A 12,673-nucleotide genomic window follows, 5' to 3' on the forward strand; every position below is an offset into this window, starting at 1 on the left:
TGCAAGGAACTGTTATGTAAGTTGCTGCATAAGTCCAAGTCAAATTTTTCTCCAAAACAACTGCAACCTGAAGTTATTCCGAAAATCTAGTTAGTAAAGGGAGCCTTAGTGTGACTAACTAGAGCATAGCTTTTGTTGATTTTGTTTTARAAAAGAGAACTAAAACAGTGGCATGACTATGATGCTCGTGATAGAAGTCAATCACTAAAGGATGGAGTACACGTGGGTCCTGTAGGATTTCTTGTCTTCTACTAAGGTGCCATCCCAAACCCCCAGGTAAGTCACCTGGCTGAAAAAAAAGGGACAGAGGCACACAGTGTAACATTTTCCTTGAGTAGGCACAAGCAGCAGCTTTGGAGCAAAGGTAGTGAGCACAGAGCTGGATGGGCTCCAGCTGCAGAGGCAGTTGGCTCCGTGTTCCYGAGTGTCAGCACACAGTTAGCAGTGGACATCTCTGACCAGCRCCGGACAAGGCCTCCATTGTCTCCCCGGGGCTGTTTGCAGCTGTCGCTGTTACAGACGCAGCGTTGATAGTGAAGGAGTGCAAGTCTCTGCTCYTCAGAAACATTCTTCTCCTGGCTTTGCTTCATCTCAGGAAACCTTGGAAGGCTGAATTCCTGTACATCCACTGCTGCCCCACGAGCCCCCCAGCCCATCACTGTTGTCACACACACAGCAGCAGTAGCACCCACATCCTGTAAAACAAGGAGTTTCCTAGGTGGAGCAAGGTGATGATTTCACTTTATACCTCTCAGAGGTCACCTGTGCTKTTTAATAAAAATGAAGCTTTTCAGTCAGCTCCATGCCATGACACTGCATCAGCTGGGATGGAATTAACTACAAAGAATCAAGCTTGTTCAAATCATCACTGTGCGGGAGTCAGAGCAGCTTGAATATAGCAATTCAAAGCAGCAGGAGTTTAAAAAAGCAAGATATGACATATTTGTCAAGTCATTACTATGTTCTGAAGTGGAGTTTCTCTAAACCACTTACTCTGAACATTATGTGAAATTACATCCATTTTAAAACTTTTAAACTTTGGGAGAATTGTGATGTAACCTTGACCCACATGAGGAAAAGAATGAGGTCTCCCTATTCACTCTTAATGAAAAGCTTTTTCTTTTGAATGTGTGTTAAATGGCCACAAGTAGCTGTGACACTTAGGTCACCCTTAAGAGTCTTTAATTTAAAGACAGAAGATTCAGTTGACATTGGAAAATGTATGGGAAAAGAACCGAGTAAGTCATAGGCACAGGCCCAAACATACACACACATTTCCAGATTTCAAAGCTACCAAACKACAGCAATACAATCACTGTTTTTCATCCTGCCTCTAGCTTTTTATTTAGAATTGAGCTGGGGAGATTAATTTCTTCAGTTGCTGCACAACTTAACCAGCCAAGATAGGAAAATTTTAAAAGGCTTTGCATGTTAATGTGGTATTCCTTGAGAAACATAAAAAAGCCCCAGCTTGGAAGTTGTGGTTTCCTCCTCCACAACTGTATTTCCAAATGCTTTGGTAAATAAATAGAGCCTCCCTTTCTTGGCACTGTTATGCACAACAYAGATTCAATTGTATTAAACATCCTGTAGCAAAAATCTATTTGATACAGAGTTGGCCTAAACTTAAAATTAGGTAAACTAAACTAGAGCACAGACTAGTGGCTTTGAAGTATCAATAGGAAGTTATTTGCCACCTGACAGACCTAAAGGAGGAACAGACCAGCAATGCACACACGCAGCTCACAACTTGTCATTTTAACAAAAGAACTCCAGAGCCATGTTCATTAATTAATATATTTTCTGCATTATAGTTAACATATGTACTTTCTTCGTGTCATCCTTATTTCGTTAAGTATTGATATTTTGTTATATTCAGACATGAGTACATTTTTGAAGTCTTTTGCAATAAATATCATAAAATAATAGAGATTCACATAATAAATATTCTTTACAATAAAAAAAGTTTTAACAGACTTTTGTCTTAAAAATAGTTGGGATTCAACTTTGTGTTTTATACATAAAATATACAAAAAAGGACCACAATTTGTGGCTAAGGCAATAAAACAGGGACAGAATAAAATTATAAAGTACAGGGCAGAGCTAAACTCATTAAGCAAAAGGATCACAAGAAACTTGAAGGATTCAAGAACATTTAGGTGACTCGATGACACCTGAAGGCTGTTTGGATATATAAACACCACCAACTTTAATATCAACTGATACTGACAGACTATAAAAAACGGGATTAGGAGGGTGGAGTGAGCAATATCCTTCAAAGATCAGACAGCAAAAGAAACAAATGAGTATGTTGCAGCCACAATGTCTCCAATGTGAAGATCTACACAGTGTAACAAAAACTGAAGTTACATTGAAAATGTAAAAAAAGAAAAAATAAAAAAAAAAAAANAAAAAAAAAAAAAAAAAAAAAAAAGGCAGGGCAATTCTCAGGTCTGAGAATGTTCCAAAAGTTAAGACAAAAAGAGAGGGGCGGTGTGGAAAAAAAGATGCAAAAAGAAGCAGGCTGCTTATAGAAGAGTCAGGCCTTTCATTTGGTGAAGCCTTTATTTTAYATCCCTCTCCAGAAAGAACACACAAAAAGTTATTTCACAATCCATCTCACTCAGGAAAGTTATTCTTCCTTGGCACCCGGGAGGTTAAGGAAAAAAACCATAAATTGCTGAGAACAAAAAAAAAAAATCTTTGGGAAGATATTCACAGAGCAAGAAGCTTCAAGAGCCCAGTGAGCCTTCACTGTCTCTTTCAGGAGTGGTTCAGTTACAAACTCAAAGACCCTGCCCAAGTGAGCGGCAGGTGCAGATACCAGGTCCACACTTACCAAAGAGCAGCAATGACTGCGTGAAACGCTCCACACTCAGCCAAGTCAGCAGGAGGAGGAGAGCRAAGATGCAAAGGGAAGAACTCATGTATCTGAAGTTGGGGAGACAGAAAGGAAAGGAAAAGAACAGTCCTCCCAAAATGGGAGAGRAGGGGGGAAGAAGAAAAGAGRAAGAGGGAAAAAAATCAGCTACAACCTGAAAAACTGAAGTTGGAGGAGGTAAACCTCCCTCCCAAAATCATGAGGGCTTGCCCTGACCCCGGGAGGGGCAGCTCTCCAGTTTACAATAGACTGTGTTGGAGTTCTTGCACCGGCACCCCGGGCGATTGACGCGGTCGTAGCACCCCCGGCAGAGTTTTAGGCATCCTTTGGCCGGAGGGTAGCAGAGCAAGCAAGGCAGAAACAAGGACATGGCTCCCATGCACAGGTACCTAGAACAGCAGTGTGACTGGGAGCAGGAGCAGGGATTATCCGCGTACGAGTCCCCTTCATCGTCGTTGGAACAGTGGTAGAAGATCCCTTTAACCAGGCACATGCAGGTGCCGTACTCCACCATGCTCTCGGCTGAGCACAGGCACTGCCGGTTGCAGGCCAGGCAGGAGGGCAGGGCCCGCGGCGCCGTGCACTCCCCGCACTTGCACTTCCCGCACTGTTCACAGATGAACTTGTGCTGCGTCAAGTCCTCTTTCAAAGGACCCTTCAGATCGTCCGCCAGCAGGGACGACTGCTTGGGCTGCGCCCGGATTGTCCGGTCGGATCTGTGGCCGGAGCCCGGCCGGGACGGCGGCRAGCGCCCCAGCAGCCCTTGCTCCGAGGAGGCGCTGCTGTTGCTGCCGGAGCTGGCCGCGCTCCCTGTGCTGGTCGATCGGCTCAGGACGGGAGCCCTGGCGTTCTGCTGATGTGCCACGTGCCCCACATGGCCGGGCCTGTGTTCGTAATTATTATTCACATTAATTGGTATAATCTCGTGAGTCCTTTCGTGCTTCTCCTGCCTYGGTGCCGTCCGCGGACCCGACTTTTTCACCACAGACGGCCCTTCGGTGTATTCGTTGCTGCCCCTGATGGCCTTGATCTGGTCCAGTGACAAGATGGTCGTGGGCTGGCTCTCCCTGTCATAGTCCAAGCGCTGCCGGCTGTCCAGGGAGGGCTGCTGAATCACCACCAGGGAACCGCCACTGCCATGCTGACTTTGGGGCTCCATCTGTAGTGATCTCTGCTGCTGGCATTCAGCGGGAACCTGGCATGCATCTGAAACCCTAAAATAAGAAAGGAGACAGAAGGTGTAAATAAACACTGCGTGTGTACACACACACACACACACACACACACACATACACACACATACAAACACAAGAGATCAAGGGCAGCAGAGGGATAAAGCATGGGATACTTTTTGAAAACAGAAATGATCTGGCAAACCCCTAACTGCCCCAGCCACCTGGTACCGATCACTTTCAGCAAAGGATTACAGCAATGCTGAGGATCTGGCCAAAGTCCAGTAATGGGGAGAGTCTGGGTATGGCATCATAGATGAGGAATGCAAAGGAGACCCCATGCCATTTAAAAAAAAAATTAAAAAACCATCCAGTATTAACTTGTATGTTTACTTAGCAAGCCATGGGAAGTGCCTCTCCCTTGCTACTGAACTCAACATCTGTCTCTAGCAACAGCAATTCCAAATGCCCCCAACACTGAGTTGSAAACAGCCAAGAACACCACCATGTTCCTGTTCTGTATGGCAGAAGGAGGAACATGCCAAAYTCTTATTCTTCTGTCTGAATCTGTAGCATCAGAAAGCTCCACAGATTTGCTTCCGAGTGCACTTGGAAAGTCTCCCTCTTAAAGTGACGTATGTGCATTACAGAGTCCTGAACTAAGTGCTGTCAAGTGGCCAAGACATTTTCTATGAGAAAATAACTCAGCCTACAGATCTAATATGCTCCTTTATAAAATTAAAGCAAGGGTGCAAACAACCTGTTTTCAAATATTTCCTGACCACAGGCCCGAGTGTGGAAGAAAAACAGGGTAGAAAAGGCTTAGATGAACCAGGTGTCAGACAAAAAGTACCTGAGGATTCATCAGAATGTTAAGAGCAGATAAAAAACCCTCAACAACCTCAAAACACAAAGAACAAATCCATTTTCACAAAACAGATTAAAAGTTTCTCAAATAAACAGAACATCTTACAGTCTATCTTCTAAATAGTACAATAGTTGAGATGCTACACATTTCCATCCCTTTCCATYCTGCCTAACTAGAGACATGAAGATTGCAACATTGAGAAAACTGCAGTGACAGTTCTGTATCCACACAAAAATGTAGTTGAGTATCTAAGTGCCAGAGAACCAAGACAAAATGCTCTTCTTTACTGTCAGCCAAAGGAAAACTCCCTTTTTACTCCCCCAAGATGTCATAAGTGTTTACCTGAAAGCAGAGAAAGGTAGATGCTAYCAAGCATTTCCAAAACTCATCCAATAACCCTAAGAAAGTGTCTTGMCTACCCAGACCACAGCTAGCAGGGAGCTGTTTCCCACTCCAGAGAGCAAAAGGCACGGTGGTGTGGAAGCACAGAAAGGATGAGAAGAAGACAGGTTTCTCCTAACAGGCAATCATCGTGGGCAGAAAGCAACAGCTTCTGCCAGAACACAAAGCCTTTGTTCTCATTCAGTAGTCAAAGATTTCATTTTATATCTAACATAACTTGTGTAGGCTTTATGGTCACCAGATTAAACAGAAAAGCAAACATTCTCACTTTTAATTCTGGGTTGGAAGGGACACCTTGAAGACCRTGCAGTTCCAAAGCCCCTGGCCATGGGCAGGGACACCTTCCACTATCCCAGGTTGCTCAGAGCCCCATCTCACCTGGCCTTGGACACTTCCAGGGATGGGGCATCCACAGCTTTTTCCTGTACCAGAGCCTCACCACCCTGCAGCAAAGAATTTCCTCCTACCCCACACAACAAGCTGCCTTCTTCACGAGCACTGAATACAAATCCACAACAGACCAAGGGTGAATGAATGCGAAAAGGGAAAGATTTACAGCTGTACCAGCCAGGAGCTGGGCTCCCTAGGGGATGAAAAACAATATCCCAAGAAAATGCGAAAGACATCCAGTGCCATCTTTGGGGGAAAAGCGCAACATCAACGCGGCGCACAGACTGACAAGCCCAGCTGCAGACCGGGGCGAGAGTTGAACCAGCCACCTCCACCCCCGCGCAGATCGCTCGTAAAGTGGTTCTCCCCCCGGACAATAAAATAAAAACRAGTAAAACAAAATAATAAAATAACGTACGGCGCAGGAGGCGAGAGCCCTCAGGGTTCTGCACCCGGGGCTGCGCTCCCTCCCCGCACCTCGGGGGTGGGATCCCGTTTCCCTCCCCTTCTGCACACCCGCCGCTCGGACACGCCGCCAGCCCCCCCGGCCCGCCCCGCTCCCCGCAGCCTCGGGCGGGCGGCGGCGGCGCGGCGCCCTCTGCGCCCCGAGCGGAGCGGAGCGGATCACGGCGCTGACGGAGAGGAAGGAAGAGGAGGGGAAAAGGGGAAGAAAAAAAAGTTATGAATGAAAACATGGGCGCTTTTTTTTTCCTTTCCTTCCGTCTCTCCCTCTTCCACAGGGAAAGACACAGCTCGGCCCAGCCCTGCCTCGGGACGGCAGATTGTCTGGCGCTTAAAGCGGCAGCCGGGCGGCCGCTCAGCCCCGGGGGTTCCCCGCGCTCCGGCTCGGCACCCCCCGGCCTCAGCCTCTCCGGCCCCCACCTGCGGGGTGCGTTTGGGGCGAGTTTTCGACGTTGTGCTCATTCGCAGCCGGCCGCGGTCCCWAGTGAGCCTTTCCGCAGCTGCCCGGTCCCTCCGTTCCGGGGGGGGGGAGGCCGGAGGGAGGGTGGTCGGGGCCGCCCCGCGGCACCTGCTCGCCGCGGCAGCGCCGGCCCCGGTGYGAGCGCACGGGTCGCGACTTACTGATGTACACGGAGACACCGGGAACGGCAAATCCAGCGGGCGGGGGGCAGCGGGGTCCCGGTTCCTCGCCCTCCCGGCACAGCCCCGCACAGCCCTCGCTCGCCGGTGTCCACGTCCTACTGGTGCCCACCGCAGCCTCCTCTCCCGGAGGTCAGCGTGCAGCGGGCCGGGCCGCCCGGGGAAGCGGTGCTCTCCTTCGGCCGCAGCTGTCTCGGTCAGGAGGCGACGGGGAGCAAATCCAGCCCTTCCTGCAAAGCTGAGTGTCTGGATCGAGCCTCAGGCGGCTGCAGGCTGCGGCAGGCAGCGGGGCTGTTGCGATGCAGGTCTTTGGAAGAGGCGGCGGGTGCGCGGCTCCTGCTTTGGCTGTTTGTTATTTCCCTTCTCGATCGCAGAGTGCAGGGTTGCGGTCCGCTCCGGCGCTCGGCTTCACCGCATGGTTCTTGCCGCAAGTCCCGTCTGGCAAAGTGCAACCACAACCTCTGGTGCGAAAGATTCGGTTGGGTTTCTTTTTTTCGGTTTGATTTTTTGTTTTCTTTTTAAAGCAATCGCGAAGCGGCTCTGACTCTCCAGGCAGAGCTCAGCGAACTGCAAACGAAGCCAGAGGCAGCGCAACGCAATGGCCCTGCAAGCTCCCTGCACACAGCCATGTGCTAGCTGTCGCTGCCGGGGGCCGGGTGACAGGCTCGGGGCAGGACGCGGCGGGGAGAGGCAGCCCCGCACGCCGCAGTCTGGCACCGAGGTCTCCGCAGGCTCGAGAGGGTCGCGCAAGGCTCCGGAGCGCCGGAGACCGCGCGTCGGGCGAGCACCCACCCGGAGGTTCTCTACGAGGAGCGAATCGCGCCCAGCTCAGCGCTGCCAGCCCGGGGAGCCGAGTCCCCGTTCTCCCGCCCGCTGCCCCGCGGAGCAGCGAGCGCGGCTCGCCCGCACCTCTCGCACGCCTCGCAGCGCGGCCGCCCCAGCGCGGCGCGGGGAACCCCCGGCGGCCCGCCCGCACCTGACCCGGCGGGAGGGGGGGGTGTGCGGCGCGGTGAGCGCCGCCCGGGCTTACCTAGGGCCGGGGTGAGCGCCCGCCTCCCGCGGCACATTGGCGGCGCGGATCCAGCCCGGGCAGTGGCGGCAGCCGCTCCGCGCTGCCCCGCCGCCGTTCCGGAGTGACTCGGGCCGCGCCCCGCCGCCTTTCAGCGCGCAGCCCCCGCCCGCCGCCGGCCGCGCCCCCCTGATGTCAGTGTGCCTCCGAAATCCCGGCGTGGATTCCCCGCCCTCCCGCCGGGAGTCGCTCCCGCGCGGGCACCGCCGCTCCCGAGGGCCGGCGGGGAAGGAGAGAGGGAGGGAGAAGCTGCCCCTCTCCGGCCCCGGCCCCGCGTTGTCCCGCGAACGCGGCTCCTCCCGGTTTACGGCCCCGCCGGCAGAGGGAGCGCCCCGGGGGCTCGGCCCGGCCCGGCCCGGCGGAGCCGGAGGTGCCCGGTCCGCACACGCTGCCCCCGCCTGCGCCCGGCCGGGCGGGCACCGCCGGACACGGCGCTCTGCTGAAAGGCTGAAATTCTGCCTCGCTTCTCGGACAGCGTTACAGAGAAATTCTTGACTGTCTTTTACCATCAGCKCCGTCCAAGCCCGGTGGAACAGCCCTACGTTTATACTCACAAGATATTTTCTGCTTCTTTCAGCCTATTGCAGAGGACCTCGGGAAGCATTCACTCTTGTCATACTGCCATGAGATAGGAAACGGCTCTTCCCAYCGTTTTACGGCTCGCACTGCAGCGCCAAGAGATGACACGGGTTATTGACCCGGCTCTCTCTCCCGCCTTTCCAGCCCAGCCTCGGCAAGGTCCCATSCAAAGCTCACCACTGCGTCTCTGCCAAGAGACCAAAGAGATACAGGGATGCTTTCCAAGCCAGTAGTTTTATGGTCAKATATTTTTCACGTATGTTTTTTGGGGGATTGTTTTGTTTTAGTTTTTTTTTTTCAGTGAGGGGAGTATTTTAAAAGGCAACCAAAAAAACATGGGAAACTGATGTAAAGCACATCAAAATTCGGAGAATTGTTTCATAACAAAGTTGAGACTTCCGGTATTTGGCTAAGCATCAYTGCAGCCCTAAGTTTATCTGAAACATACTAAACAATCTCTTTCACCAAAAAAAAAATCCACCTTGGAACTTGTATGAGTTTAAATTAACAAAAAATACAACCTAAATTACTAAGAAAATGAAAAAAAATTACTCCTGCAGAGTGGTCTTAGTGGTGCAAGTCCATCTTGRAGCCTTTGGATGCAGCAGGGCTCTCTTCCACCACTGAAAACACATTTACCAATTGATTATGTTGCCACAGAAGTCCATGTGCATTTTTCCTAGGATACYACCATAAAAACACCTCAAGACCTCTCCTTTCATATCTCTAAAGCCAGTACCACCTTAAGAAAATCTATGCCAAGTGTAAGAGCTTGATTTTAGAAACATAATACTGGGCTTAAATGGGTCAGTCAAATAACCAAGAGTGCTGGCAGGTGTTTACTGTCACCTGGCACCTGAATTAATACTTCACTGAAAGAAGGGAAAACCCTCCAGCGATATCTGAAGGCTCTCCACAGGCTCAAGCAAACATTCCTGCACCTCACACAAGCCCATCTCACTAGATTTTTCCTGGCAATTACAGCTGTGAGAAATTTTGGTTAGAGAGAGGAAAGGTACATTCTGGAGAATAAACTGGCACATATGGTTACATCCTGGCACGGCCTTAATTTGAGCAGGCCAGTCACAAAGCCAACATGGCTTTGCAGAAACTCAGCAGCAAAAGTGGYTTTTCTTTCTGCAAGTTACATGTTAGTTAATAACTAATCTTCTCAGCTGCAACATTTCTAAAGTTACAGAGGAATTCAAAGGCAATTAAACACACACCCCCATTAGCCTTTATAACAAAATCATGAACCAAATTGTTGTGCCAGTCTTACCTGCAGCATGTGTAAGCCAGGTACTTCCCTCATCGGTGACAATCTTGCAGAGGTGGTAGCAGGAGAAACAACTGGAACCTGCAGCTCCCCAAAGCTCTGCGTGGCAGTGGCAGTGACTTTGAGGCTGTGCCAGGTGGAACTTTGTGAGCATCAGTGCTCCAAGAGCCTCAAAAACTCAGTGTTTGTTGGGATAAGACCAGTAAAACTCATTTTTAACACACCAGTAGGCCTATTACACGTTATACAAGACAAGTGGAAATGGCCTCCAGTTGTGCCAGTGGAGGTTTAGATTGGGTATCAGGAAAATTTTCTTCACCAAAACCATTGGAAAGGCTGCCCTGGGAGCTGGTTGAGTCAGCAGCCCTGGAGGGATTTAAAAGGTGCACAGATATGGCACTTAGGGACTTGATTTAGTGGTGACCTGGCAGCACTGCATTGATGGCTGGACTCAGTGATCCGAAAGGTATTTTCCAACATAAATGATTCTATGATTTAAAAACCCCAACAAACCAACAAAATCCAACAAGGGCTGTGAAACACTGTTGTAATAACAAGAGCTGTGGGCAGTCTCTTAGCAGCTCACATGAAATCTTGYCTGCCCTGGCTTAAGCTGCTGCACGAGATGAATAAAGCTGCTCCCAAGAACCAAACACCATCGGTGCTGTGGTGAAGGCATACCCTGACAGGTACAATGAATCACTTCAGGGTAAGGAAGAGAAAGTGAAGGCTGATGTGGGAGCATTTCCCATCACACTTTCTACCAGACAGGTTGACCTTTATCTGAGATCAAAGGCATGGGTGGCTGGGGATTTCTTCAGCTCCTGAGCTCCTGTGTGGGGACTGCTCTCAGAGCTCTCTGRAGACTCTCAGCCCGTGCGCTGCTGCCTCTTGCCGTCACTGCACGGGCTGGGGAAAGGCACACAGGAAATCCTCAGTTACAAATAGAACCTGGAGTTTTCACTTCAGGAGATAACATCAGTTTTTCTTAGAGGCAGAGGAGACAGTAAAAGGCAGCAGCCAGGCAAACCTCTGAGAACAAAGGGACGAACCTCGAYGTGAACCTGCCTCATGAGCATTTGAACGTGGAATCAAAGCACCGGGGAAGCACTGCAGAGAGAGGGGTTTGGTCTGTGCCCAAATTCAGYACAAATTAAACAGAAAGAAAATGCCAATGTCTGTGAAATAGGCTGAGAGTCTGMGAACACACTTTCCCTTCCCCAGCTCTTGCATTGTAACAAAGAAACYGGTGTTTTCCTTGAGTAACCAGAGGCAAAACTTCACTCTCCTAAGTGTAGACCACAGCATGTCTCTTCATCTTCCACTACTCATTTACACACAGGCAACTGGTACCTTTGCACAGCTCCTTCAGGTATCCATAGGTAATGTTTTCTGACCAAGCTGAATCTTCCTTGGAGAACTGCCTCTGTAGCCTTCACAGTTAGCTGCTACAAGAGCTGTCTGCACTTGCACAAGATACACTGCTGAGCTACTGACCATGCCATTACTTTGTATTAATTGTAAACTATTTTGGCTAATATGACTTCATCTGCCTCTATAAACAACTTTGTGGAAAAGGAAAATTGCCATTATTGCTGAATACCAATAAAAACATTCCCTTCTACCATAAATTTTGTTTTCTGCAGCTCCTTGCCTCCTTTCTTAGCACTGAGCAAACAGCCTTTCACCATCCACTACAACACAATTCCTCACATAGAAACAAACCTTTCCCATTTCTGTTGGGGAAGTGGCCACTCCCCAGGAATGGGCTGCTTTGGGGGAAGAGGTAAAGTTCTCTGCTAATTTAAATACACTGGTGCATGTTTTTATTATCCAAGCACTTGTGGTGACTCGGGTGTTAGCACAGCTCCAGGAATGCCTCCTGTTTATCAGGTTGTGCAATCCGTCACTGTCAGCTGAAGGAGGTCTCRGGAGCAGCGTTTCTAATTTGATTTGAAAATATACATGGAAACCTGAGCCTGCTTTTAGCAAGAAGGATGGGGTTGGCCCAATGAACACAATCTCTCTTGTTGCTCWCAAGAACAGTGTGTCAACAACCAAAGTTTAGGTTCCCTCCACGGCTGCAGCAGCTTCTGTGGAAAAGCAGTAGCTTCACRTCTGTGTCATGTTCTTGGCTCTGTTTTACCATAAAAAGGCATTTCAGTGATATTTTAATATGCAAATGCACAAGGAAGGATGTTTTTCCACGAATCTCTTGAAGAGACGTGTGCAACAAGCCATTTTTTTTTCAAAGCAATTTCTTCCCTCGAGTCTTCGTACACATTTGTGGTACCAAATGGTGCTAAGAAAGTGTGAATCTAGAGAGCCAGTTCTCAAATGGCTTGGGAGTTATCATTGCTTTCCCACCAGAAACTGGTTACAGGAAAAGGAATGTGCCACAGGAGCCACGTGGATTTCTGGCTGCAGCATCATCCACTTCAATATTTGCAGATTTTAACTTGTCAGGGGAAAATCCAAACAGCCCCACACCTTTCTCTTACTCTTTCATGGCTGAAAAGATAAATCCCTTATGACACATCTACATGACTACAGTGATGTCACTTTGCCACATCCCAACAAGAGAATGAAGATACAATTTGCTGTTAACCAGTACTCCTTAATTTTTTCCTGTTTTCTGGGTCTCACTCCTCTGACAGATTCTGCATTTGGCAATTCAAGTACGAAGTGCCAGKACACCCTCTGCATGTTTGATGTGGTTTGTTGTACTCTAGAGCTTGCCAGTCACATCTTGGAATTTTGCTCCATAGTAACAACAACCACCTGCCAAAAAATATTCAGTGTCAAGGGCCGGATTCTGTTCCTGGGGAAATCAAAGTTAACCTTGGCTCCTTTTAAGACTGAGGAAGTCGGGAGACTTTGGTATTCTGGAGATAGTGTAAAAAATCTCATCCTTCAAGAGCTTTTGGGTTGAAAA

The 12,673-nt window shown here is 49.3% G+C and overlaps 1 protein-coding gene across 3 annotated transcripts in view; it reads right to left on the minus strand.

Annotated features, from left to right (window-relative positions):
• Nucleotides 1-334: 334 nt before the first annotated feature.
• Nucleotides 335-12,673, minus strand: part of SPRY1 (sprouty RTK signaling antagonist 1) — a 15,928-nt gene continuing 3,589 nt past the window's right edge. Inside the window, exons 1-2 of one of the 3 annotated variants that reach the window (XM_057377173.1) lie at nt 7,845-7,944; nt 335-4,095 (exon numbers count right to left, since the gene is read on the minus strand). In XM_057377173.1, coding sequence (XP_057233156.1) covers nt 3,078-4,040 — 963 coding nt within the window. In that variant the 5' untranslated portion in view covers nt 4,041-4,095; nt 7,845-7,944 and the 3' untranslated portion in view covers nt 335-3,077. Of the gene's footprint in view, nt 4,096-6,796; nt 6,899-7,844; nt 7,945-12,673 lie in introns of those variants that run through there. The other 2 variants (XM_057377172.1, XM_057377174.1) reach the window with 2 other exon arrangements.

The sequence above is a fragment of the Malurus melanocephalus genome, unplaced genomic scaffold (genome assembly GCF_030028575.1).
Source record: "Malurus melanocephalus ecotype Western Australia unplaced genomic scaffold, MMel_1.1 scaffold_304, whole genome shotgun sequence".
Classification (NCBI taxonomy): domain Eukaryota; kingdom Metazoa; phylum Chordata; class Aves; order Passeriformes; family Maluridae; genus Malurus; species Malurus melanocephalus.